Source organism: Pongo abelii, chromosome 16 (genome assembly GCF_028885655.2).
Source record: "Pongo abelii isolate AG06213 chromosome 16, NHGRI_mPonAbe1-v2.0_pri, whole genome shotgun sequence".
In the NCBI taxonomy this organism is placed as follows: Eukaryota; Metazoa; Chordata; class Mammalia; order Primates; family Hominidae; genus Pongo; species Pongo abelii.
In genome coordinates this window covers 62,719,316-62,747,251 of record NC_072001.2, presented here as the reverse complement: position 1 = coordinate 62,747,251, position 27,936 = coordinate 62,719,316, and the positions used below count along the sequence as shown (strand labels likewise).

The 27,936-nt window shown below is 38.6% G+C and overlaps 1 protein-coding gene and 1 pseudogene across 4 annotated transcripts; one reads left to right on the top strand and one right to left on the bottom strand.

Moving 5' to 3' along the window:
• The first annotated feature begins 350 nt into the window (after positions 1–350).
• BNIP2 (BCL2 interacting protein 2) lies at positions 351–27,936 on the top strand. Of its 4 annotated transcripts, none has more exons than XM_024232316.3 (11): positions 351–1,997; positions 8,593–8,699; positions 10,796–10,863; positions 11,331–11,507; positions 13,004–13,180; positions 18,348–18,450; positions 19,770–19,901; positions 21,750–21,836; positions 22,126–22,224; positions 22,965–23,000; positions 26,674–27,936. In XM_024232316.3, the coding sequence occupies exons 1-11, from the start codon at positions 1,785–1,787 to the stop codon at positions 26,723–26,725; spliced, it is 1,251 nt and encodes a 416-aa protein (XP_024088084.2). In that variant the 5' UTR covers positions 351–1,784; the 3' UTR covers positions 26,726–27,936. The 4 variants fall into 4 exon arrangements, with proteins under 4 accessions (XP_024088084.2, XP_054387549.1, XP_054387550.1 ...); XM_054531575.2 differs by lacking the exon at positions 351–1,997 and adding an exon at positions 2,032–2,400; XM_054531574.2 differs by lacking the exon at positions 22,965–23,000.
• LOC100443698 (phosphatidylinositol N-acetylglucosaminyltransferase subunit H-like) lies at positions 13,265–14,352 on the bottom strand (annotated as a pseudogene).

Sequence of the window (27,936 nt, the reverse complement as noted above, 5' to 3'; positions counted from 1 at the left end):
AAGAATACCTAATTCTTAAATGTGATTACTATATGACAACCAAGGTCCTAATACATATATATGAATTCATCTCACAAAAACCCTATAAGGTAGGTACTATTTTCTTCCCATTTTATCAAAGAGACGGACTTTAATCTACCAATGGTGGGTTAATGTTGCCAAAGCAATGTGAAATCCAGGCAGAGTGCTGCATTTTTCGTCAATGATTTAAATTTTTGAGCTTTTCTCTTCCCCTCAGGCCTGATCGTACCCTAATGGAATCACCCAAATACTTGACTGCTGAGCCTTTTTATGGATTTATCAGATGAAACTCTGGAAAGGGACTTTTTTTTTTTTTTTTTTTTAAGACAGGGTCTCGCTGTCACCCAGGCTGGAGTGGAGTGGCGCGATCTTGGCTCACTATAACCGCCGCCTGCCAGGCTCAAGCGATTCTCCCACCTCTGCCTCCCGAGTGGGTGAGACCACAGGTGCATGCCACCAAGCCCACCTAATTTTCTTTTCTTTTCTTTCTTTCTTTTTCTTTCTTTCTCTCTCTCTCTTTCCTTTCTTTTTCTCTTTTTTTTTTTTTTTTAAGAGATGGGGTCTCGCCATGTTGCCCTGAGGTCTGGCGACCTACCCGACTCGGCCTCTCAAAGTGCTGGGATTACAGTCATGAGCCAGCACGCCCAACTGAGAGAGACTATGATGTTCTCCAAACAAATGTCATTTGGTTGAAACTCTACAGCTGAGTATGATCTAATTTGAGTAGTTTACCTTGAGTACTCTAACCATGGTCTATAGACCTGGGCTATTCTGAGAACTGTTTGCAAATGGTCCGCAGAGAGAGAGTAGAAAACTCTATGGCAATTTTGCAGGTAATTTTATGGCTGTTAACTCTAACGATAAAAAGTTTTGACTTGGACTTTGTATGTCTTTTCATTTTTCTGTTTTATCAATTTGTGGTCAAAAACTAATTGAAAATTGAAAAAAATAAACCGACCGTTCCCCTAGTGAAGAGAAGCACTGCTGTAAAGCTGTTCACACTCAAATATTACCAAACTCTAAGGTCGCTTCTGAGGCCTAACTTCCCAAAATGAGGCCTCGGATATTTTTCCTCCCCTATTTTTTTCTTTTTCTTTTTCATTTGAGACGGAGTTTTTGCTCCGTTGCCCAAGCTGGAGTGCAGTGGCACGATCTCGGCTTACTGCAAACTCCGCCTCCGCCTCCGCCTCCTGAGTAGTCGGGATTACAGACGCGCGCCACCACGCCCAGCTCATTTTTGTATGTTTAGTAGAGACGAGGTTTCACCATGTTGGCCAGGCTGGTCTCGAGCTCTTGAACTCCGGTAATCCACCCGCCTCGCCCTCCCAAAGTGCTGGGATTACAAGCGTAAGCCACCGCGCCCGACCTCCTCCCCTTATTTCATCCATTTTATAATTCACATTATTATTGATCGTTGATAATTGCACCTATTGCATTACAACATTATTATTGATATCGATAATTTCACCTACTGTAATGATCAATAAAGCCAGGCAGAAAGAAAACAAAAACAACTGAAACTACCGGGCAGCGTCCCTGCGAACAGCAAAGAGTGAAGAAACGCCTTGAGGCGTAGTAACGCCACCAATAAGGAGTCGACGCGACGGGTCCGCCCACAGGCAAGGGAGGCCGACCCCGCGCGCGCAGGCGCTCGCGCTAGCTCGTGACGTCTGAGGGGGTTGGGGGGATGTTGTGTGGGTTTCAAGAAGACGCCACGCCTCCGCCGCCGCCACCGCCGGCTGCCGCGCCCGGAGGAGGTCGGGATGTTATCACTTCCGCCGGGGCCTCTCACTGTGTCCGGGTCAGCAGCTGCCGCCGCCGCCGTGCCGCTGCGGCCGGGGAATTGGGCCGGGGTCTCCACCGCCGACCGAGGGGAGCGGGCTCCGCTCGGCGCTGCTTTTTGCGACCTGGCCGTCAGCCCCACGTCGCCGGCCTGGAGGGGCGAAGAGGACGAGGGGGCCAAGGCTTCCTCCGGGGTGAGTGTGGCCTGGGAGAACTCGGCACGGTGGCTCCGGAGCTGGACTGGGAACCGGCCTAGGGGCGAAAGTCTGTCGGGCGCGTGCCCACGACGTCCGGGGAGAGGAAACCCAGAGAGTTACCCTTGGTAGGGGGAGCCATAGAACGTGCGCGGGAGGTGCTTCCTGGATCCCCGCCCAGCTTAGGTCCTCGCCCTTGGCTCGGGTCCTGTTTGTATTTGGCGGTTTGGCCCCCCACCCCGTCGCTTTTCCGTTTCTGGTAGTTGTGCTCGGGATGGAACCTTGCCCCTCCTCCGCTCCCCCACCCTTTTACCCTGGTGTGGGTGAAGTGGCTGGGCTACGATGGTTCAGTATTTATGACCAGCGTCCGTCCTGGTACAGAACAAAGAAACTTGGACTTCTGGTATGCCTCGTAACCTCGGGGAATAGACACGGAAGCAGCATAAGTAATCAGGTCTTTAATAGATCTTCCCGAGTACGCTAAACCAAATATAGAGTGTGTACGTCAAAAGCCGAGTCCCCGCGTGAATCTAGACACTACCCTTTCTGTTTAAATACGTGGCAAAATGGTTTGGATTTCTGGATGCATTTCATGCCGCTGGAGAGTTACTTGTCTGTGTGTCCCGTGAGCTCTCTGATGAAACAGCTTTTGCGGTGTTGAAGATAGTTACAGTGCCTCCTATTTATTTAATTGAATGAACTATGTGATTGCATTTTAGTGTTACTTTTTTCATTCTCACCTTCTCTTGATTAGGATCTGTATTTCACCTAATACCTGATTTCCTATTTTCAATTAAATGTAGTTTTTCTAACATTTTATAGGAATCTCTGCAATTGTAGAAACAAATTCTGTAATTTGTAAATGGATGTTTCCTCAAAGTTACAACTGACCTTACCCAATTAAGTTACCTCTGCAGACTAGTTTCTTGATCATTTTGCACATATATTCTTAGTTCTTGTTGGTTTACATTTTCTCTAAACTCTATTCCTAGTCTTCATAATCTCTAGTGCAGCCTAACACTGCTGGGCTTAGACAGGAAGTATGACAGATCCACTTCTGCAAACGGAACTTGAACTAGATTATCATAAGTCAGTGCTATTATGGTCTTCAGGCATTACAAGACCTTTGAAGCTAAGTGCAGCCAAATCAGGCATTACAGGCTTATTCTGTATAAAGTTACCAGCGCACTGGAGACGGTGTGCTATATTAGAAACAGTTCCGGACTAGATATGGGGACCAGGATGTAGTGTCATTGCCTCATATATAAGATAAAATGATAACACAAGTGTCATGCATCCCAAAGTTGCTGGTTGGAACTTGAGATGATGGATGTAAAAGTGGTTAGTAAATGTGAAAAGCACTCTGGAAAAGTTCTGTTCATTGTATCTGGAGTAATGCTGGTAGAAGGAGCAGTAGGGAGGAAGGTGTCAGAGAAAGTATGTGTAACCAGATCTAGTAAGTTACCGGGCTGATAGATCGAAAGATGTCTTGTTACTTTGGGTGGCCAAGGTGGGCGGATCACCTGAGGTCAGGAGCAAAAAATGATAAAGCAATGAGATGAGACAAACCTGGCCAACGTGATGAAACCCCATCTCTACTAAAAATACAAAAATTAGCCAGGCATGGTCGCTCGTGCCTGCAATCCCAGCCACTCGGGAGACTGAGGCACAAGAATCACTTGAACCTGGGAGGTGGAGGTTGTAGTGAGCCGAAAATGCAGCACTGCACTCCAGCCTGGGCGACAGAGTGAGACTCCGTCTCAAAAAAAAAAAAAAAAGAAAAGATGTGTTACATCCTATAAAGTAAGTTTACATCCTATAAAGCAGAATGCTAGTATAATGTGGTGATAGTAATATTCCACGATTATAGTTTTATATTACAACTATGTTTCTAACTACAACAAACTGAGACATCAGTTAGTAGACTATCTTTTTAAAGATGTCAGCATTTTCAGTATGTTCTGCATAGTGATAATAAATGTAACTTTTGTAGGTGGCACAGTCATCTTTTGCTTTATTTTCACAATTTTGAGAGAACTCAGCACCATTCTAGTTTTTCCTCTAAATTTTGTGTTAACATTTATTTTATTTTATTTAGTTTTTTTGAGATGCAGTCTCGCTCTGTCACCCAGGCTGGAATGCAATGGCGCAATCTCGGCTCACTGCAACCTCTGCCTCCCAGGTTCAAGCGATTCTCCTGCCTCAGCCTCCCTGATCGCTGGGATTACAGGCCAGTGCCACCACTCCCGGCTAATTTTTGTATTTTTGGTAGAGATGGGGTTTCACCATGTTGACCAGGCTGGTCTTGAACTCCTGACGTCAGGTGATCCGTCCGCCTCAGCCTCCCAAAGTGTTGGGATTACAGGTGTGAGCCACCACGCCCGGCTTGTGTTAACACTTCTGATAGAGCATTTCATTTCATTGTTTAAAAACTACCCTCAAGGGAGCAATGACAAGCACACGTCTAGGATTTTTTCAAGGATGTTTGGTGATCTCCTAAACGTACAGGCTGTTGGTTAAAAAGTGAACATAAATGTTTAGAATGAAACCTTTTTGTTTAAATGGGGAAGTAAAAGGCTTGCCTGGGCATTTCCATCTGCCTACTGTAATTGATTTCAGCATAAACGGTCGTTACTGGCACCTATTGCAGCAGCAGTATTAAACTGCATATAGTAAAATCACTGTGTAAAATCGTGTTATAATCTACACAGTTCTAATGCGATCTTAAAAAAAAAAAATTGTAGAGACAGATCTCACTATGTTGCCCAAGCTAGGCTTGAACTTCTGGGCTTAAACCATCTTCCCACCTTGTCCTCCCAAGGTGTTAGGATTACAGGAGTGAGCCACTGAGCCTGGCCTAAATGTGATCTTAACATTTAATTTTTGCTTATGTTGCTAAACTGCCTGGGGAAAGCTGCTTCATCCTGGTTGGATTTACCAGTACTCCTCCTCCTTGAAGCTATGTCAGAAGGAATCAGTTGTCTCTTTGATTTTTAACCTAAGGTCAACAACTGTTTTGAATTTATCTTTATGACTGCAACAAGTAAGTGGCATAAGGATGTGCCACCACTACCAAGAGTCAAATCTATTGAGAAATAAAGTTATTCCTGTGCCAACAGGTTATTTTAACAAATATCATCTTAAAGTGTTATTTCCCATTCTAATTTACTAAAAAAAAATACATGAACAAGAAATGGGAAGCAACAACAGTTAACTTGTGAGTCAGCAGTATCCTGATTTTCTTCAAAGTGGTTGTGGTGATATTAACTCCTTTCTTGTTTGTTTCCTGTTCTTAACAGCTGCTTGATGATAAAGTGCTTCCAAGAAACAGTACTCCCTCAATTGTTTAAATTGTTTTGATCTACCTAGTGTACTTTTCCCCTAAAATTCACGATGAAATGGTAGAGTAAATCTATCTATATCTCTCTCACCAAGTTCTGTTTAACTGGCTAATTGATTATCCTCAAACTAAATATCCATGTCTGTATGCTGAGGTATTAACACATGATTCAATATGATATTAAGGTAAAAATGGAATAAATAGGCTGAGATAGCTGAAAGACTTGGGCTGCCTGTGTTTCGAGGAGTTATTTGGTTTTGGTTGTTGTTGTTTGTTTTGTTTTGTTTTGTTTTTTTGTGACAGAGTCTCCCTTTGTTGCCCAGGCTGGAGTGCAGTGGTGCAATCTCAGCTCACAGCAACCTCCGCCTTTGGGTTTCCAGCGATTCTCCTGCCTCAGCCTCCATAGTAGCTGGGATTACAGGCAGGCACCACCACGCCTGGCTGATTTTTTGTATTTTTTGTGGAAACGGGGTATCACCGTCTTGGTCAGGCATGTTTCAAACTCCTGACCTCAGGTGATCCGCCCACCTCAGCCTCCCAAAGTGCTGGGATTACAGGTGTGAGCTACCACGTTTGGCCTCAAGGAGCTATTTTCGAAGAGACAAACTTGTTCCAATGGTTAAGCAGCTGAAAGGAATGGATTATCTTCTAGAATTTCCCAAGATAAACCTTTCCTCTTACCAGTGAGGAACAATTTTGCAAACAGCAATTAATATTGCTGGTGTGTAGGTTCCCACAGAATATTTTTGTTACATTTTTATGGGGTAACACGTGACAAATCCTATTCATGTAGTTTAATAAGCAAAATAAGCCTAAGAGATTGAGCAAGGGTTTGCTGACCAGTGTCCATACCCTGCAGGTAAGTATTATTCACTTACTTTTTATAGGCCTATTATGTGCTAGGCACCATGGTAGGTGTTGGGAATATATTGGGTACAACTTTCAGTCTCTGCTTTTATTTTTGAAATGCTAAATATTTTTCTAAGTATTTGAGATATTTGAAAAAGACACCCAGACAACATCCTGGTATTTTTTTCAACACACAATAAGAAGGTGCGACAAGATAATAGAAAGCTTTTCTGATTGTTGAATTTAGGAAAATACATCGTTCACTTTAGAGTGAGTACCAAAGACTTAAGAAAACTTAAACATTGGGAAATACAGTAAATTAAACATCTAGAAAAGACTTACCAGTTTTCAGCCTTTAGTCATAGAATGCTTTGGTCTCACTTGAGCATTGTAATTCTAGAGTAGTAAGTATTTTCACCATTTGGGCTTGTTGATTGTAATTGTGGGCTCCTTTCTACTATTTCTGTTCTAAACAGAGGGGATTGTTTGGTAAGGTAGGTGTCCCTCTTTTTGTTTTCCCTCCCAACAGAGAAAGTGCTAAATAAGTCAAGATTATTTTAAATGTTTTTCATTAATTTATCAAAATTGCCTAGATCATTGTTTTCCCAGAGAATTAAAAACCTTACTCCTATATGTAAATGACTTTTTCAAGCAAATAAGTTGGTGTGGAAAAGTCAGCATCTACCATTTTTTTTCTGTGCTAACAAGTGTATCAACAAACATTGAAACCTTTTGGGAATGTTTAAAACCTTCTCTTGAGTATAAGTAAAAATTCAAACTGGGAAGAGAGCCTTCCACCCTTGGCAGAGATACAAATTTAGTTTACCTTGTGAAATCTAACACTTTAGGATATTTCCATTGTAATTTTGTCATTACGGAACATAAGGCTTTTTTCTATATAACTTTATTCATCTTTAGCAGATAAGATAGCTATAGGACATGACCACATTTTTCTTTTAGAAGACTGGTTGATATGAATGGCTGGCATAATTGATTTTATTTAATAAATATCTTTTAAAGTCATAGTATCGTTTTAAAAATCAAATGGTATAGAAGGACTTACTATGAAAAGCATTAGTCATTTTCTGCATTTCACCCTGTTTCCTCTTCTACTGGTTTTGCTCTGTCACCCAGGCTGGAGTGCGATAGTGTGACCTCGGCTTGCTGCAACCTCCACCTCCCAGGTTCAAGCGATTCTCCTGCCTCAGCCTCCCAAGTAGCTGGGATTACAGGTGCCTGCCACCACACCCGGCTAATGTTTTTGTATTTTTAGTAGAGACTGGGTTTCACCGTGTTAGCCAGGCTGGTTTTGAACTCCTGACCTCAAGTGATCCGCCCACCTCGGCCTCCCAAAGTGCTAGGATTATAGGAGTGAGCCACCATGCCCAGCCTAGTGTCAACCACTTTTAACTTTATTTTTAGTACTGCTGGTGATGCTCTGTATCTCTTAAATATGTTACTGCAAAAAGAAAAGAAAAGAACAGAAATATGTTACTGCTGTTTGTTGAATAACTTTAGACGTCTATTGACTTGAATGTAAATGAACTAAATACTCGTGTATACCTCTTTCCTTCTATAGTTTTCACTGTTTTGTTGCATTGTTAACCAGTTGATCTTTACCTTACCTAAACTTCTATTTCTTACTCCATCACCAGAGGGAGTATCTCTAGATTTCTCACTTTTAAAATGTGGATATTGTCACTCACATGATTCCTTCGAAAAACTAAAACTAAAGTTCATGGCATATGTTAAAATATGTAGTTGCATAAAAGGGCATTCACCAAGTTCAGTGTTTGAAAACATATGCCGAGCTATATGAGAAGGGCATAGTATAGATATGAAACAAATCAAAAGAGCATAATTCATTTACAGGACAAGTTATTGAATAGACTTCTTTAAGTGGCTCAGGAATTGTGGCATCAAACTGTTGAGAAGGAAATATAAAAGATAGCACACTACCTGACTCTGCTGAATCATGAGTTTAAATATTATTGATTTACTATTATTCACTCTCTAGAATGGGCCTCTATCCAAGGGACAGAAAATTTAATTATGAATCTGTAATAAAGAACGTTTTTATTTCTTACCCCACTTTAAATTTTTTAATATAATCCATAGTATGAAATATATTTTCAATCATAACCTGAGATACTATACATGGAACTGAAAACAAGTGTTTTCACTGAACAGTATCCTTACTATAAACAGTATTTAACTTTCCCAGAATATATGTAGTCTGAATATTCTCTTTTCTTTAAAAAAAAAAATTGCAACCCCATAAATGAATTTCATGACCAGACCACTGTACTAAACATCAAGTATAAACTAATATATAAGATTATCGTGCCTTTTCAGTGGATGAAAAGTAAAGTGGAAATTAAGTTATACATTTTTCTCTTTTCATAGGACATTGGCTCCCTGGATTATCAAGAGTTTGTAGTTGACATTGAATCCAGGTTGAGGATGGAAGGTGTGGAACTTAAAGAAGAATGGCAAGATGAAGATTTTCCCATGTGAGCAATGCTTTTAAATGGAAACAATTTTAGAACAAAACTTCAAAATTTCTTTATCGAGATGTTACTTTTTTTTTTTTTTTTTTTGAGACGGAGTCTTGCTCTGTTGCCCAGGCTGGAGTACAGTGGCACGATCTCAGCTCACTGCAACCTCCGCCTCCTGGATTCAAGCGATTATTCTGCCTCCACCTCCCGAGTAGCTGGGACTATAGGTGTGCGCCACCACACCTGGCTAATTTTTGTATTTTTAGTAGAGACGGTATTTCACCATATTGGCCAGGCTGGTCTCAAACTCCTGACCTCGTGATCTGCCCGCCTTGGCCTCCCAAAGTGCTGGGATTACAGGTGTGAGCCACTGCACAGCTGAGATGTCATTAAGAAACTGAGTAATACAAGGTGATCATTGATACTAGGAAGTAAAAGTTTCTTCCCAACAGTTAGATTGATTCTCTTGTATCTTACTTTCCAACCAAGTATATATATAATCTTCTATAATCTTTCATTTTTGTTTTGGTCACTTAAGTTTCCAAATTTTTGCTTTTATAATAAAGTGTTTTAGTGTGGTTTGTTTGTTTTGTTTTGTTTTCGTTTTCCTTTAAACAGGGTCTGAGGGATTCCTCAGAGAAGGAGGTCTTTAGTTGTCTTTAAAAATTTTCTTTAATTTTGTGGCCAGGTGCGGTGGCTCACGCCTGTAACCCCAGCACTTTGGGAGGCCGAGATGGGCAGATCACTTGAGGCCAGGAGTTTGAGACCAACGTGGCCAACATGGTGAAACCCTGTCTCTACTAAAAATACAAAAAATTAGCCAGGCTTGGCGGGCGCCTGTAGTCCCAGCTGCTTAGGCACAAGAATCGCCTGAACCCAGGAGGCAGGGGTTGCCGTGAGCCAAGGTCGCGCCGCTGCACTCCAGCTTGGGTGACCGAGCAAGGCTCTGTCTCAAAAAAAAAAAAAAAAAAAAAAAAAGTGGGTTCCCCCCGACAAAAAAAAAAACCTTACTAAGTAAATTAATAAGGATTTTCTAGCTTATCTGGCCAGCCACCTTGACATGTTTGCATTTGTATTTACAATTATATTGGCACCAGGTAGGCTAATGAAAAAGAGAGCAATGGCAGTCCTTATATTTAAATAGTGCTTCCATGCCATACTGGTCAGAAGACATCCTAGTGCATAATCAGGTGCCTTAGCAGTTGGATAGCTTAGCAGTTGGACAGCTGATAGGAGACCTGAGTCACTGTTGCATATGGTAGTGATACTAAATATAGGAATGCTGATCTCAGAAGAATTGAACCATTGTTACTGTAGTCTCCTGAGTAAAAATTGAGCTTCATACATTGCATCATACATCACATTATATTTGTGCATTTCAGTCATATTTGTTTAAAATTGTTACGTTTTATAATTGTATAACAGCTGTTGCATAAGGAATTTATATCTACTTTTATGTGTTACTTATATATAATAAGTGTATGAGTCAACTCTGACAGTCAGAATTTTTACTTCGAAAGTGTAGCCAGGCATAGCAGCTCATGCCTATAATCCTAGTGCTTTGGGATGCCAAGGCAGAAGGATTGCTTGAGACCAGCCTGGGCAACATAGCAGTACCCAGTCTCTACAAAAAAAACTTTTAAAATTAGCTGGGCATGTTGGTGTGCAACTGTAGTCCTAGCTACTCAGAAGGCTGAGGCTTTATCTTAAACACTGCTAGGCTGGGCACAGTGGCTTATGCCTATAATCCCAACACTTAGGGAGGTCAAGGCAGGAGAATCGTTTGAGCCCAGAAGTTCAAGGCCAGCCTGGGCAACATAGCAAGACCCTGTCTCTACTAAAAATTAGCCAAGCATCGTGGCTTGCACCTGTAGTCTCAGTTACTCGGGAGGATCTCTTGAGCCCAGGGGTTATGGCTGCAGTGAGCCATGATTGTGCCATTGTACTCCAGCCTAGGTGACAGACAGCAAGACCCTGTCTCAAAAACAACAACACTGCTTTATTCCATTTTCCAAATAATTATTTCTACAAGCTGTATGTTTAATAGATTGAACTTCAAAAAAAATTCTTTCTTAATTTCTGGATTAAAAAGTATGCCTTTGTCTTTCTAGACCTTTACCAGAAGATGACAGTATTGAAGCAGATATACTAGCTATAACTGGACCAGAGGACCAGCCTGGTAAGAGCTTGACACTTACTTTCAATGAAATTATGGACTTTGTGTTATTTTTTAAAACACATTTCTTTGTCCAAAAAAAAAACTTGAGTTTTTATTCCATCATAGAAGTCAAAGTATAAGTTGAACATTGAGGAAAGCATTTTTAGAATGCTTTAAAAAATTCCAAAAACATATGCTTGGTTTTTGGAAAGTTTTACAGTAAAGGGGGTGGAGGACATCATTTTTAGTGGTAAGAGGTATCTATAAGGTCTGCCTCTATTTAAAAGACATTGATACTTTATTGATCTCTTGCCAACGATATAGAAGCAATAATGATCAGAATAAAAATTTTGTGAATAGGTGCTTTGAAATTATGTTTAATTAATATTATTTTTTCCCAAGAATGGAGTAGTTAAAATTTTTCTTATTCAACTTTAGCATCTAAGCATTCCTTATTACATATCTTTTTCTTTATTTTCCAATTCCAGGCTCACTAGAAGTTAATGGAAATAAAGTGAGAAAGAAACTAATGGCTCCAGACATTAGCCTGACACTGGATCCTAGTGATGGCTCTGTATTGTCAGATGATTTGGATGAAAGTGGGGAGATTGACTTAGATGGCTTAGATACACCGTCAGAGAATAGTAATGAGTTTGAGTGGGAAGGTAAATGTTTCACTGTTTTTAATCTGATCTTTATTAGTGTATTTTGTTGGAAATACGTCATTCTTTCTAAAGTTCATATATTTGTTACTAAGATAGGAAATTCTGCTAACCCTTGAATATTCTCAAGGACTTAAAAAGTGTGTATATAGTAGAGTACACCAGTGGCTTTTTTCCCCTCATATTTGCCCAGTGCTGTCATGTTTTTTTCATAGTTGTTTCAAAAATATTTCTTGATAATTATGGCATGCTCTTTTTCAGTCAATCAAGTAAGAAACTTTTGAAGAGACATATAGTTAACAGTTTGGGGGAAGGGAGTTCTGAAAGGAGATGTTTGGGGTGACTTTTTAAGTAGGTTTGCCTGACATTGCTCTACTTTGTGAGATGACCAACTTAAATTCTTTTAGCCCCCGAACCTAGTATTCCTTATTATTTGTAATTCAAAGGAATTGTGCTGTGTTTTACTTTGCATGCTTTCTTTAATTACAAAATTGTCTACAGTATCTTATATATAGTTGTTATAATTTTTATGTATGTTTTTTCCATCTTGAAAATGATTTTTTTTTCAAAGTAGTGTTTAGCATTCAGTATTTTACTGTAATAAAGTGTGATATGCTATATTTTTGGTTTCTTTTTTCTTCCCTGTTTTACTGGTTCAATAAACAGTCCAGTAATAAGCAATACTTTGTAAAGATACTGAAATAGTTTTGTGCCTATGTGTTTTGTCTCTTCTTTCTTTAATGCTGCTGTAGTCATTTCCTGGAAGGATATTTTCCGTTAACAGCTTTGTCTTGGAAACAACTAACATGCAGTAGGTTTCCCCCTCCCCCCATCTTTTGGTAAGGACTATAATACTGAAATTTTGAAAATTATTACTACATTAAAAATCAGCTAAACTGCAATCTCAAAACATAAATTACATTTAATCATTGGTGCTTATGCTTTGGCTAATGCTAATTTAAATAGACTTCTGCATGTATACTTCAAAATATTATAAATACATTTCTGCTTTATAAAACTGATCAAATGAGAAGTGATCATTGAGTAGTTAACCACTTCCTATCTGGTATTACAGTTAATTTATGTGCTCAACAACAACAAAATTGGCTCCCAGATAGCTACTTGAAGTAACCTATAGTCATAACTGCCAGGGAGAATATTATCACAAGTTGAATCTGGAATGGCATTGTAAGGCCGGTGTACTAAGATTTTGATGACTCTACGAATTACATTTTCTGAACTTGTGGATATACGTTGCACTATGATTAGGTGGGTTTTGCTAAATTGGGCAATAAAAGTTAAAGAACCATGATTTCCAAAGACATAAAACAGCCTCATGTTAAGAATAAGCCTTTTCCTCCTTTATGGAAGAGAGATTTAAAATTGTGCAGATGGTATAATGAAAATTCTCTGTAAAATCTAGGTAGTAAAGTGGTTAACGTATAATTTGATTTTTGTTGTATAACAATTTGTGATTCAAAAACTTTTTATTTTGACAGATGATCTTCCAAAACCCAAGACTACTGAAGTAATTAGGAAAGGCTCAATTACTGAATACACAGCAGCAGAGGAAAAAGAAGATGGACGACGCTGGCGTATGTTCCGGATTGGAGAACAGGACCACAGGGTTGATATGAAGGCAATTGAACCCTATAAAAAAGTTATCAGCCATGGGGGTAAGAGTTACTGAGGGTTTTTCAGATTGTTTAATGCAATATCAGAATTCTTTTTTTTTTTTTTTTTTTTTGGAAGGAGATCTGTTTATTAAGAGTAAATAAATAAGCCCTGTACAGAACACAGGCGCTAGGTTGACAGACTCGTCTTTTGTAGAACATTTCTTCCTGCTAACCAGTACCTGGAGGGCTTGTTTTTTTTGTAACTTTATACAAGGGATACTATTGGAAAATATAGCTTTCTCAAGACATCTGATGTCAGTTTCCCATTGTTTTGCTTCACAAACATCAACAAAGTAAACCTGAACATGCTTAGCAATTTCCCAAAGTGTTCTTTGCTGACATTACTTTTGACATACTGTGTCAAAATTCTTAAGGTCTCCCATCTTTTTGGTAAAGTAGGCAAAACCTTATAAGGAAAACACTATATTACACGGGAATATACTGAGTTAGATTTCCAGTCACCTGCTCTATGGCTCTGAGATGCACTACATCCATAATGGTTCCTAGGACTGTGACCACCTGATGGTTTGGAGTACGGAAAACCAGCCCCTATGGCTTAAGAGTCATCTCCCATGGAAGACAATGCTGGCCTTCTGAACGCTGGGGCTCATGGGCTTGTTGATGTGGCTTTCTGGTGTGCCAGGATCTCCTGGCAGCTCCTGTATACTTCAATCAAGCAGTCCAGCCGGGGCTTGGCAGTCTGGAAGACGGGTACTACTTGGGATTTCCCATGTGGTTCCACTGGATCCTTCAGTAACATGCAGAAGTAGTAAATCACCTTCTGCATGTAAATAGCCTCATTGATGACAATATCCTTGACCTTGCCCACTTCTATGAAGGTAGTGCTTTCTTTGCCTGAAGCATAAGATGAAGTCATCTGAATGCCAAGGGAATCGATGATTAACAGTTTCCTGATCAATCTTCACAAAATGGAGATAACCAAGCAGACCTAAGAGGGTGATGAAGATAGCAGCAGAGAGGATCATTCTGCTCTCGCAGAGGGTGAAGAGTCCGTAGGCCGCCAGCCACACCGTGCAGGTGACAGCGGTGAGCGAACGCAGCGAGAGCCCAGGGCAGCTGAGGCAGAATTCCCGTCAGGAAGGGGAGTAGTAGCGGCGCTGCAGGGCCAGGCGGCCACCGCAGATACCCGAAAAGCTCCCCTCATCCTCCATGACGCCCTCACTCTGCCGCCCGCACCGCACCGCACCGCGCGGCACTCCACCGCACTCGCCCGCCCTAGCCGTCTCCTGCAATATCAGAATTCTAAATACTTTTATAAACTCTGCCTAGAGATATTATGTAATTTTGAAAGAATGATAAGCATTTCTCATATCATTTTAGAAACATGACAGGTTTAAAGTAAAAGAATAAAAGTACCATTTAAAAATGATTATATGCACACAGTAAGTTGAAAAAGTACAAAAGAATTTGTAGTGAAAACTGTCAGGTTGGGCACAGTGGCTCTGGTCTAATCCCAGCAATTTGGGAGGCTGAGGCAGGAGGATTACTTGAGCCCAGGAGTTCAGGACCAGCTTGGGCAACATAGACCTCGTCTCCACCAAAAAAAAAAAAAAAATTAGCCAGGAGTGGTGGCGTATGCCTGTAGTCCCAGCTACTTAGGAGGCTGGGGTAGGAGGAGAGAGAGCGTGAGCTTGGGAAGTTGAGGCTTCAGTGAGCCGTGATCATGCCACTGCACTCTAGTTTTTTGTTTTGTTTTGTTTTGTTTTTTGACCCTGTCTCAAAATTAAAAAAAAAATTTTTTTTAACTGTCTCTAGGCTACCCAAAACTGGGACTGAACATTCTCCCTAATTTATAAACAGTGAAATGCTGTGATCATAAGTGTACAATTCAATGAGTTTTGACAAATGCCCATATAACCATATATATCCATATATATGAAACCCACACCCCTAAAAATATAGAACATTTTCATTGTCCCAGAAGAATTCTTTAGTACCACTGCCCAATACTCACCTTTGGTAGCCACTGTCATATCTACCCCCTGATTAGTTTTGCCTCTTCTAGAATTTCATATATAGTAACTAAAATCATCCTATGCACTCTATTGTTTACTTTTCAGCATGAAGTTTTTGAGATTCATCCATGCTGTTGCACGTATCCACAGTACATTCCTTCTTATTGCTGAGTAGTTTTCCATTACTTGGATAAACCATAATTTGCTTATCCATTGTTTTTATGTGCATGTGAGTTGTTTCCAGCTTGGGCTATTATAAACAAAACTGCTTTGAACATTCTTGTAGAAGTCATTTATGGATATAAGTAAAACTTGGACTCTTTTTTTTTTTGTTTTGTTTTGAGACGGATTCTTGCTCTGTCACCCAGGCTGGAGTGCAGTGGCATGACCTCAGCTCACTGCAACCTCTGCCTCCCGGGTTCAAGGGATTCTCCTGCCTCAGCCTCCTGAGTAGCTGGGATTACAGGTGCACGCCACCATGCCCAGCTAATTTTTTTATTTTTAGTAGAGAAAGGGTTTCACCATGTTAGCCAGGATGGTCTCGATCAGCTGACCTCGTGATTTGCTCACCTCAGCCTCCCAAAGTGCTGGGATTACAGGCATGAGCCACTGTGCCCGGCCCTAAAACTTGGACTTTTTAACCTTAACTCTTAATTTGCCTTAAAACAGTGAACAAAATTTTTTTTTTTTTTTTTGAGATGGAGTCTCGCTCTGTCACCCAGGCTGGAGTGCAGTGGCACATTCTCGGCTCACTGCAACCTCTGCCTCCCAGGCTCAAGCGATACGCCAGCCTCAGCCTCCCAAGTAGGTGGGACTACAGGTGCATGCCACACGCCCGGCTAATTTTTGCATTTTTAGTAGTGACGGGGTTTCACCATATTGGCCAGGCTGGTCTCGAACTCCTGACCTTGTGATCTGCCCGCCTCAGCCTCCCAAAGTGCTGGGATTACAGGCATGAGCCACAGCGCCCAGCCCAAATTATTTTTTAATAGAGAACTAGTTCACTCCACACTTTTATACAACACCCACTTTCCATATTTATGGGATATACAAACATACAAGGCTTAAGTCCCTTCCCTTAAGAAATAGGAAAAGCCATAAAAGTTTAAGTTATAAATCTTTTCAATCTAACAGTACCATATATAGAAGTTTACCTAGGCACATTGTAAATAGTGCTAGAATGTTAGTAGTGAGTCAGAACACAGCTCACTGTAGAGCATGTCATACTACCTTAAATCTTCCTAACACAGGACGGAGGGGCACATGGGTCAAGCAGATTGATTTTTTTTCAGAGTCATTTCCACTTAATTTACTCTCTGCCAGATGCATTCACCTGCTTATTTCTACAGTCTTCATTCTTCTGAAAGCAAATCACATGAATATTTGTAGTTGCATTCTTCTACCTAATTTAATCGTACTCGATGAAGAAAATCGCATAATCTGCATCAGGAAGTCCACAGACATACATTATTCAGCTAGTTCACAGGAATCAAATTATAAGACCTGATTTATGTCTTAAATCTCTTTATCTTTCAGAAATAGCAGTTTTTTTATAGGGGAAAATAAGACCACCTTATTTTATTGCATTATCACACTTAATATGTTTTGTGACTGAGTGATTAAGAAAGGTAGTGAAGACTCTGATGTTCTTGAAATGTTCAAATCTTTTCATGTGCAAATTTGTAAACAATAGAAATGAAGGTTAAAGCAGACGTATTTGCTACTAAATATTGGCTTAATATCTAAAGACTGCAGTTGAAACATACGTATTTTAGTGCTGTTTTCCATTACTGAAAATTATGTCAGAGATGTAATTTAGTTTTTTTTTTGTTTTTTTTTTTTTTTTTTGAGACCCAGGTCTTGCTCTGTTGCCCAGGCTGGAGTGCAGTGGCGCAGTCTCGACTCACTGCAACCTCTGCCTCCCAGGTTTGAATGATTCTCCTGCCTCAGCCTCCTGAGTAGCTGGGACGACAGGTGCACACCACCACACCCAGCTAATTTTTTATATTTTTAGTAGAGACGGGGTTTCGCCATGTTGGCCAGGCTGGTCTCAAAATTCCTGGCCTCAAGTGATCTGCCTACCTCAGCCTCCCAAAGTGCTGGAATTACAAACATGAGCCACTGCGCCCAGCCTAATTTAGTTTTAATGTCCTAAATTCTACAAAATGCTAGCATTTTTAAATATAAATTTACCTTTTAAAAATCACTCACTCATGGCTCTGGCGATGTGGCTCATGCCCAGTGCTTTGGGAGGCCAAAGGAGGAGGATTGCTTAAGGCCAGGAGTTCACGACCAGTTTGAGCAACACAGTGAAACAAAAAAATTTTTTAAAAATTAACCAGGTATGTTTGTGTGCACTGTATCCCCAGTTCCTCTGGAAGCTGTGCGGTGGGAAGATCCCTTGAGCCCAGAAGTTCAAGGCTGCATGAGCTGTGATTGTGCCACTGCATTCCATCCTGGGCAATAGAGCAAAATGCTATCTCTAAAAAAAAAATTAAAAATTAAAAAGCACCCACTTTGCCGGGCACGGTGGCTCACACCTGTAATCCCAGTACTGTGGGAGGCCGAGGCAGGCAGATCGCGAGGTCCAGAGTTCGAGACCAGTCTGGCCAACGTAGTGAAACTCCGTCTCTACTAAAAATACACAAAACATTAGCCGGGCATGGTGGTGTGCGCCTGTAATCCCAGCTACTCGGGAGGCAGGAGAATCGTGTGAAGCCAGGAGGCAGAGGTTGCAGTGAGCCGAGATTGTGCCACTGCCCTCCAACCTGGACAAGAGAACGAGACTTCGTCTAAAAAAAAAAAAAAGCACCCACTTTAACCATAAGCATCATAGAAATAAATAAAAATACATTGCAGATATTGTATTCTGTCTGTATTGTATTGGGTTATATCACTATATTTGTCTACCTGCTAAAATAGGGCTGGCTTTTTAAATATGCTAATTTAAGTGGTCTTGGGTTTTTTTGTTTTTTCTGTCCACTGTCCTCTTTAAATTTTACTGTTCTCTTTTTGGGAAGAAGAAATTAAAATTCTATATAAGACCATGTAAGATTTACAAAACATACATTTAATACAGAAATTTGTGAAAAGTAAACTCTTATTTATAATTTACCAATCATACAGATGTCTTCTAAAAACGCCTAAGAGTAAAATCATGCTGGTGATACTCTCTTTGGTTTCTTTTTTAGGATATTATGGGGATGGATTAAATGCCATTGTTGTGTTTGCTGTCTGTTTCATGCCTGAAAGTAGTCAGCCTAACTATAGATACCTGATGGACAATCTTTTTAAGTAAGTATATATTTAACAAAAACATTTGGGCAGAATTCTGAGCTAATTAGATCTACACCTTAAGAAACTTAACCTTTTTAAAAATTATAAATATCCCAGTTCTTTGAGAGACTGAAGTGGGCAGATCACTTGAGTCCAGGAGTTGGAGACCAGCCTAGGCAACATGACAAAGCCCTTTCTCTACAAAATAAAAAAAATTAGCCAGGCGTGGTAGTATGGGCCTGTACCCCAGCTACTCAGGAGGCTGAGGTGGAAGTATCACGTGAGCCCATGAGGTCAAAGCTGCAGTGAACTGTGATTTTGCCACTGCACTCTACCCTGGGTGACAGAGTAAGACCCTATCTCAGAAAAATAAATATCCCAGATCTTTTCAAGTGCAAGTTTGTGAACAACAGAATGAAGGTTAAAGTAAAAGTATTTATTACTAGATAGAGGACTAGATGAGTCCTTATTCTTTGATATTATGAAACAATAGTTTTCCAATTCAAGAGAAAAATTGTCATTTTAAAACTGGGAAATATATCTCAGATTATTTGTTCCAACTTTGTTTTGTTTTGAGATGGAGTTTCACTCTGTGACGCAGGCTGGAGTGCAGTGGTACAACTACGGCTCCCTGCAGCCTTGACCTCACGGGTTCAAGCCATCCTCCTACCTCAGCCTCCCTAGTGGCTGGGACTACAGGCACATGTCACTACATCCTGCTGACTTCTTAATTTTTGGTAGAGACAGAGTCTCACTATGTTGCCAGGGTTGGTCTTAAACTCCTGGGCTCAAGTAAGCCACCATGCCTTACCTGTCCCAACTGTTTTATTTTACATTTGCAGGCACATTAAGTGTAAAGAAGTGATTTTTGTCTCAAAATCATGTGGCTAAATTACATATACCCCTAGAAGGCCAATATAATTGAGCCAAATCAGTTCTGTTTCCACAAGGTCATTCTATTTCTCAGGTTAGTGCAGTTTTTAAAAACCATATTGTGGAAAGTTTCAAACATACACAGAGGTAAAGAGAAGTATATCAAATCTTCATGTATCAGTCACTTCAACAATTATCAATTTATACTTTGTTCCCACTTCTAACCCCCAGTTTATAAGTGAAGCAAATTCCAGGAGCAAATCATTTCATCTAGAAACATTTCAAAATATATCTCTAAAAAATAACTTAAGATAATCGTAATACTAGCTAATGCGGTTTGAGCATTTTCATTGTTGCTCTCATTGTAGGAGAGAGGAAGGAATTGTATAATGGTACAATTTAGAGAACCTAGTTCAGTTATGCATAGTGATTTTTAAGGCTTAAACTTAATTTGTTTTTTACAGGTATGTTATTGGCACTTTGGAGCTATTAGTAGCAGAAAACTACATGATAGTTTATTTAAATGGTGCAACAACTCGAAGAAAAATGCCCAGTCTGGGATGGCTCAGGAAGTGTTATCAGCAAATTGATAGAAGGTAATACAAATACAAGTTGAAAGCGAGTCTGAAAAAATTTTATAATGGCTTTAGGAGATCAAACTTTGTTTTCTGTTGCTATTTTTTTTTTTTTAACGTTTTTTTTTTTTTTTTGAGATGGAGTTTCACTCTTGTTGCCCAGGCTGGAGTGCAATGGCACAATCTCGGTTCACCGCAACCTCCACCTCCCAGGTTCAAGTGATTCTTCTGCCTCAGCCTCCCAAGTAGCTGGGATTACAGGCATGTGCCACCACCCCCAGCTAATTTTGTATTTTTTGTAGAAACGGGGTTTCTCCGTGTTGGTCAGGCTTCTCTTGAACTCCTGACCTCAGGTGATCCGCCTGCCTCAGCCTCCCGAAGTGCTGGGATTACAGGTGTGAGCCACCACGCCCAGCCTTCTGTTGCTATTTTAAAACACCATTTATTTTTTAAATTTTATTTATTAATTTCATGGCAGGTTTCTATTTTCTAAAGATGGCATTTTAGAATATTGTGAGGGAAATCAATTTTGATTTTTCTATAAAGAATAACCTTAATTCTTCAAACTTATAAAGTAGCTCTATATTTCTCCTTATTTAATTGAACACTTTCTCCATATTTATAAGATGGAATTTTCTCCACATTGAACACTTTCCTACTGTTTACATCTTGGCAAAGGATGGAGAATGTAGTATGTTTCCTATTTCATTACATTCTGAGTTTTGCCTAATTTATAGTGCTTAGCATGTTTTATGTTTTTGTTTTTGTTTTGTTTTGAGACAGGGTCTCATTCTGTCATCTAGGCTGGAGTGCAGTGGTGCAATCTCTGCTCACTGTAGCGGCAACCTCCCAGGCTCAGGTGATTCTCCCACCTCAGCCTCCCAGGTAGCTGGGACTACAGGCATGTGCCACCACACCCAGCTAATTTTTGTATTTTTTATAGAGACAGCGTTTTGACATGTTGCCCAGGCTGGTTCTTGAACTCCTGGACTAAAGCAATCCACCTGCCTCAGCCTCCCAAAGTGCTAGGATTACAGGCATGAGCCACAGCGCTCAGTCTTTATGTTTCCTAATGGTGCTTATTTAGTTGTAATCTTTCTTTGGAACAAGCTTTAGAAGTGTTTTGTCTTGGGAGTTAGTCATCAGTACTTAATGGAAGGAATGTGATCTTCCAATTGGTTTGATCTTGCTGTGGCTAATTTAAATCAAGTCAGACCCATTAATAGGTTTCTCTTCACATCTAAATTTGACATTGGCTAGCTCTTGTGATTATATATGTATCTCACTTTATGTGTGAAATATGCATAATACAATGAGTATTTTAGTCATTTAAAAAGAAGAGGTCTAGGATAATACCTTTAATTTTTAATCAAAACTTTAATTTCTTAAGAATAGGAGTTAGATCTGATTTGTTTTTGTTCCTGTGGTCATCTTCTCCACTCACACTTCTCTGCCTGCACAGTGCTTTTCATGGTTTTGAAGAACTTAGCACCAATTTCTCCCTAGTCTTGGAAAATGAGAATAGTTTACTTTTACATTCAGTATTGGCCTCTTTCTCTGGTTAACAGAGTCCTGAAGACAAGTGAGTGTGTATGCTAGGAGACATTTAATAACAGGCTATACTGTGGACATAAATCTGGCCAAATGAAGTAAAGTTCATTTCATAGCAGTAGGAGGGACCATCAGAATTCAAGAGTGCATTTTCTTGTCTACAGGGGTATCACACCTAAATGAGAACTCTTGGGTGAGATTTTTCAACTATTATTTTGTATAAACTTGCACATATTTATTGATGTCTTGACTTTTAGCATTAGAATTTATAGAAATTTGTAATTTTCTTTGTGTGTGTTTTTTTTTTTTTAACTCTAGGTTACGGAAAAATCTAAAATCCCTAATCATTGTACATCCTTCTTGGTTTATCAGAACACTTCTGGCTGTTACAAGACCATTTATTAGGTAATTTTTGAAAGCTATTGACTTTAACTTTATTTTTATTTTTTTTTCAATTATTTTTAGTTAACACATAATAACTATACATATTTATGGGATACAGAGCTATATTTTGATATGTGTATACATTGTAGAATGATCAAACCTGGGTGATTAGTACATCCATCACCTCAGACATTTATCATCTTTTTGTGTTTTGAACATTCAAAATGACATGATTTTTGTATCTTGTAAACATTGTATCCATGGTATTTGTCAGAAATATGGAGGTAATTATTTTTATTTTCTTCCGTAGCTCGAAATTCAGCCAAAAAATTAGATATGTCTTTAATTTGGCAGAACTAGCAGAACTTGTCCCCATGGAATACGTTGGCATACCAGAATGCATAAAACAGTATGTTTTGTTTTATTTCCTTAATTGTATTGGATCTTAATATTTTGATGTGCAATGGATAATACTTTTCAACACTCATTCTTTATGTATTATGTTTTATAACTGTGTATGTGCGTGTGTGTGTAACAAAGAAAAAGAGGAAGAAGCCATTTTCCCACACTGTCCCCATAAGTGAGCATTTTCTTCAGGCTGTCAGTTGAAGAACTAGGATAAATTATTTCCGGTTGTGATTCATGTTATACTTTTATAGACTAGTTATAATCTAAGAGATGATTTCTCTAATTGATCAGTACTAAAACATTCTCCAAACTGAACATAGTGCTCAACAAATTTGAGTAAACTCATCATCAATATTATTATTGAATAATCATATTGCTAAATAAATAAAAATATTTAAATCATCATAACCTTAATGTTTTCCAGTGACTGAAATTCTGTTCTGATTATCAGATTCACATTCTTCCATGTAACTTCTTGGACTTGGTAGAAGGCTGTTAACATAAATACCTGAGTATTACAATGCATGTTGAAAAGTTTCTTTGTTCTGCTCACCCGAGGTTTTAGTCTATTTAATGTATGAAAGTCAGATTTATTAAGTCAATTTTTACTTTCTACATCATGTATTAAATATTTTTGGTTTTGTTGGAAAATTTAAATGAGTTTACTTTTAGTAGCTTTTTTCAAGTTTTTATTCATTTTCATAACATGTATATTTACTGAAATAACTCTTCCCTACAAAGGTATGAAGAAGAAAAGTTTAAAAAGAAACAAAAAAGGTATATGCACACCTTGACTGGGTTGCATCTAGACTAGTCCATTTGCATTGCAGACTAACTCTTCCTTATTGGTTGGTTAGCTTGTAGACAAAGATAATAGCATTTGCAAATATAAATGTACCCCAACTGCCAAATACAGGGTGAACCCAGAGTTCCTAAGGCTGAATATGACTTGGATTCACCATGTTTTATTGCCATATATGATACCAATTAGCAATTAAAGACCACAGACGCTTCTCTCTCCTTCTTAGTCTAAGTACTAATGGTGAAACCAGAGAAATTACTGAAAATGGTATTTGGAATCCCAAATAATTTGAAGACTTTATCTGTTTCACCATTTTCTTTAAATAGCTAACTTGTGGTTTTGAAATATTTTTGCAGACTTTTTAAAAGTTCTCAATTTATTTCCCTGGGGTTGATTATTATATTTGCAATGCATATATTCTTTGGCTAACCAACATTGATTTCCTTTTACGCTTAAATTAAATGGCTTGCTAACCAGTCAAATTCTACATGTGATAAAATACCTAAAATCTCAGTGTCCCATTTAACAGTTAAACACTTCGCTTTCTATTTTAAATTTAATTTTGAACACTTCTGCTTTGAGCATAACAAACTATTATCTATTGATACCTTGACATAGATGATGAAAGGCAAGGGTATAAAATACTTACAATTTTATATAATAATTTAGAAAAATGTAGAATTTAGATCTAGTTTGTTAGATCTTTAAAATATTGGCAATTAAATTAGCAAAACATAGTTTAATACAATCTTAAGAGTTATGGTGAGAGATTTATATGTAATTATCTTGACCATTCTAAGGAGCCAACTGTAACTAACTGGAACATTCTTAACTTTGAACATTTTGTTTCTGTTGATGAGTGAGAATTTAGTAGGCCTTGTGATAGAATCAGTTTTACACTTCTATATGAAACTTCACAGTTTGAACAACACTTTAACATAGAAATGTAGACAGTGATTTTAGATCATGCCGATTTCTTGTTCCTTTCTAGGCATTGCTGTGCATTCAACAGACAAGTGGCTGAAATTAAAAATATGATTTATAATTGTAGAATATTTTGAAGCCAGCTGCTTCATAGATTTCACAGTGAATTGCCTTTGTTGATAAAATATGCTGTATTAAGCCTTTTTAAAAAAAAGTTTTTAATACTGTTAAGTAATTTAGACATCAGAAAAAATATGGAATTTGTACTTTTTATTTAAATGTATTGTTTGAAAACTGTCACTATTTTATCTTGATTTTTTTTTTACTTGTGTTTAACCATAAGTAGAATGATTACATGTATCTTTCAAAAACGTTCTGGTTTTTATAGTTTCTTTAGTCTTAAAAAAATAATAAATTTTTGTCAATCTGAAAATGATAAAATTTAATTTTTAAATTAAATTTAGGTAGAGAGGCATGTTTTGTTTTGAGACAGAGTTTCGCTCTTGTCACCCAGGGGGGAGTGCAATGGCCCAGTCTCAGCTAACTGCAATCTCTGCCTCCTGGGTTCAAGCGATTCTCCTGCCTCAGCCTCCCAAGTAGCTGGGATTACAGGCACCCACCACCATGCCTGGCTAATTTTTGCGTTTTTAGTAGAGACTGGGTTTCACCATGCTGGCCAGGATGGTCTTGAACTCGTGATCTCAGGTGATTCGCCCACCTCGGCCTCCCAAAGTGCTGGGATTACAGGCATCAGTCACCACACCCAGCCTAAACCAAACTTTACAGAGGCTAAGTGCAAGGGAGCTTATTTAAGGTGACAACTGCATGATGTGATAAGTACTGGTGCTAAGAAGAGTATGAAGCTATGAGTCCATATGGCAGGTTTTTGGGGAGCAGGGGAAGAAGGGGTAAAACCATTTTCTTGAGGGGCTTGTGGGGAAGAGGGTTGAAGAAATGTTGACAACAGTGAGATCCAGTGTCCCCAGTGACAGAAAAAGGATAGCAGTTTTAAATGTTTAAAATGTTTCTTTCAAACAACTGGATGCAAGTGTGGCCATGCAGATACAGATTGTTAAAATGTTTCAGGGGAGTTTAAAAATAATTATGAAATTAGTTGGTAAGGATATTTCAGATGTTAAGAGGATTTGATATATTTTGCATGCCTTATCAGAAATACATTCCAAATTTTTATAACAATATTTTAAATATTTCAAAATGTTACTTTGGCTTTACCACAGACCAGGGCTTTTAGGTCTGTTTCACTAATATTCAGGTGAGCATAGTAATGGGTGGTGAGAATAAAAACATATGAAAAATATTTTTCTATATCTAATACCAGATTGTTTTAAAGGTCCCTGCATCAGTTATTCAGACCACTACAAATGTAATAGTAATAGACTGTTATCTTTGAAGGGTTGTCTGTAATTATTATGTGGTAATTATGTAATCCTTCTAATCCCCACATGCCTAAATTCTGATATGACTGATATCCAGCCCACCACTAAATAAATAAGCTTTTTGATGGGTTTTTGTTTTGTTTTTTTGAGACAGGGTCTTCCTCTGTCACCCAGGCTGGAGTGCAGTGGTGCAGTCTCGGCTCACTGTCACCTCCGTCTCCAGGGCTCAAGCAATCCTTCCACCTCAGCCTTCTGAGTGGCTGGGACTACAAGTGCACACTACCACACCTGGCTAATTTTTGTGTTTTTTGTAGAGACGGAGTTTTGCCACGTTGCCCAGGCTGGTCTCGAATTCCTGGTCAAGCAGTCCGCCTGCCTCGGCCTTCCAAAGTGCTGGGATTATAGGTGTGAGCCACTGTGTCTAGCCAATAATTAATTTATATTAGTTATTTTTGAATGTTAAATTCTTTTATTTATTTATTTATTTATTTTTGAGATGGAGTCTCACTCTGTCACCTAGTCTGGAGTGCAATGGCATGGTCTCAGCTCACTGCAAGCTCTGCCTCCTGGGTTCAAGCGGTTCTCCTACCTCAGCCTCCCAAGTAGCTGGGACTACAGGCGTGTACCACCACACCTGGCTAATTTTTGTATTTTTAGTAGAGATGGGGTTTCACTATGTTGGCCAGGCTGGTCTCGAACTCCTGACCTCGTGATCCACCCGCCTAGGTCTCCCAAAGTGCTGCGATTACAGGCGTAAGCCACGGCACCCGGCCTTGAATGTTAAATTCGTAAGGCTTCTTACTGTCAAAACAAATTTAAGGCATTCACAAACTGTGCCAATAAGTTTTGGAGAATGATTATGGGTTCTATAAGGATGCATTTTTTATCACTGGATTTTAAAATATTGATTGACAATTGGTGGCATTCATGGCACTTTCATATTTTAGTTAACAGAATCATTTTTGAGGGAGTTGTTTTTCCTACCAGTTTCTTACCACCTGGATTCCTATCACAGCCAAGTTACAGGTCAAGATTTTAATATGCCATGTAATTTGAACTTTTAAGAAAGTTTATATGCATTTGCATGTAAAGTATTTTATAATCTTTAAAGAAACAACAGTCACATTTCTTGCCAGTGTCTTCCTGCCTTTAAAAATTATCTTTTCTGGTTGGGGAAATAATGTTTGGTAACTGTTTTTACTATGTCTGCTTCTTTGCAAAGCTTTGTCTTTAACAGAGTAATATTTTATGCTAAAATAGTCATTATTTTTAGAAAGAAAATTGTTCAGTTGCTGGTTTCTTATTATATATATTCTTCATTAAACAGAGTTGATCAAGAACTTAATGGAAAACAAGATGAACCGAAAAATGAACAGTGAGTTTGGCATCTAGTCCAAACAAGACTGAAGAATGTGCTGATGGAGCAGTGCTGTTTTTGCATTCATAATGCATTTATTGGCCCATATTTTTATGTAACCTGTTACAAAATCGACTTGACTTTTTCATAATGGACTTTTGTATTGTACAAGGGACTGTTCACTGCTGTATTGGTTTGCAAATTTCTTGAATTTAGCTCTTTAATAGCTAACTATATTATTGTTTTATATTTTATATTGCTAAATAGAGAACCACACTTTATATAAAGCAGTTTTTGCATTTGTTTATTGAATGATGCATCTTCTTCGGTGAAATATTTATATGCATAAATGGCAAAGGAAAGAAATAATATATATTTTTATGTTATTGAGCAATATTTTTTAATGTGTACCTGTCTTATGGAAGAAATATGCAGGTATATAAGACCACGATTTTGTAAAGTGCATATTAGAATTTTTGTTTTTGTAAATGGTTAAATACATTTCCTGGGTAACTTAGAAAATTAAGTTTCTCATAAGGCAACAGATGGTTAAACTGATTCTCATGAATACCCAAAGATCATGTATATAATCGAAGTGTATTAGTACCATCCCAAGGTTTTTTTCTCATTTAACATATATTGTTTCATAATTCAGCAAGTACAAATGCAAGCGCATTGCACACTTTTTCCTTTCTAAACTTAAAGACAAGTCAAAAAGCCATTTTTAGAACTAGAGGATTTAAGAAGGTAGGAATTAGGGTTTGTATATATGTATATATGGGACATTTTATCTTCTGGCCCAAAGTCAGAACTTTATAAAAATCTTGAGTTTGTTCACTAATGTGAAATAAGCTATGTGTCCAGGGTATTGCTCCCCTGAGTGTGTGTGAGTGCTGAGTAGTATTGCAGAGAATGTGATGAGTTACTGTCACAACTTTTTCTATAGAAAACAGGGGCTGCTTTTTAAACTGCTCTCACTATGGGCACTTTACCAAAATACTTCCATATCAATTATTTGAACTCAGTAGTTGTTTGACCTAGTTAGATGTAGTGTTTATTCAAGTTTGTATGAAATCATGTTTGACAATACTGTAAATTAGGTTAATTTTGTAAGTCTTAGCATCATTATATTGTGCTGTTTTGGATAACACGTTTGTTACAAGCATTTAAACTGTTTCATTTGGTAAGTACCTTTACATTGAAATAAATTGCGTTTGTGCCTCCAAACAAAAA

Bases quoted from the DNA above. Each gene is read 5' to 3' on its own strand.
- BNIP2 (XM_024232316.3), top strand. From the start codon at position 1,785: ATGTTATCACTTCCGCCGGGGCCTCTCACTGTGTCCGGGTCAGCAGCT. The intron at 10,864-11,330 runs GTAAGAGCTTGA...TTCCAATTCCAG, and splicing joins TGGACCAGAGGACCAGCCTG to GCTCACTAGAAGTTAATGGA. The intron at 11,508-13,003 runs GTAAATGTTTCA...TTATTTTGACAG, and splicing joins TAATGAGTTTGAGTGGGAAG to ATGATCTTCCAAAACCCAAG.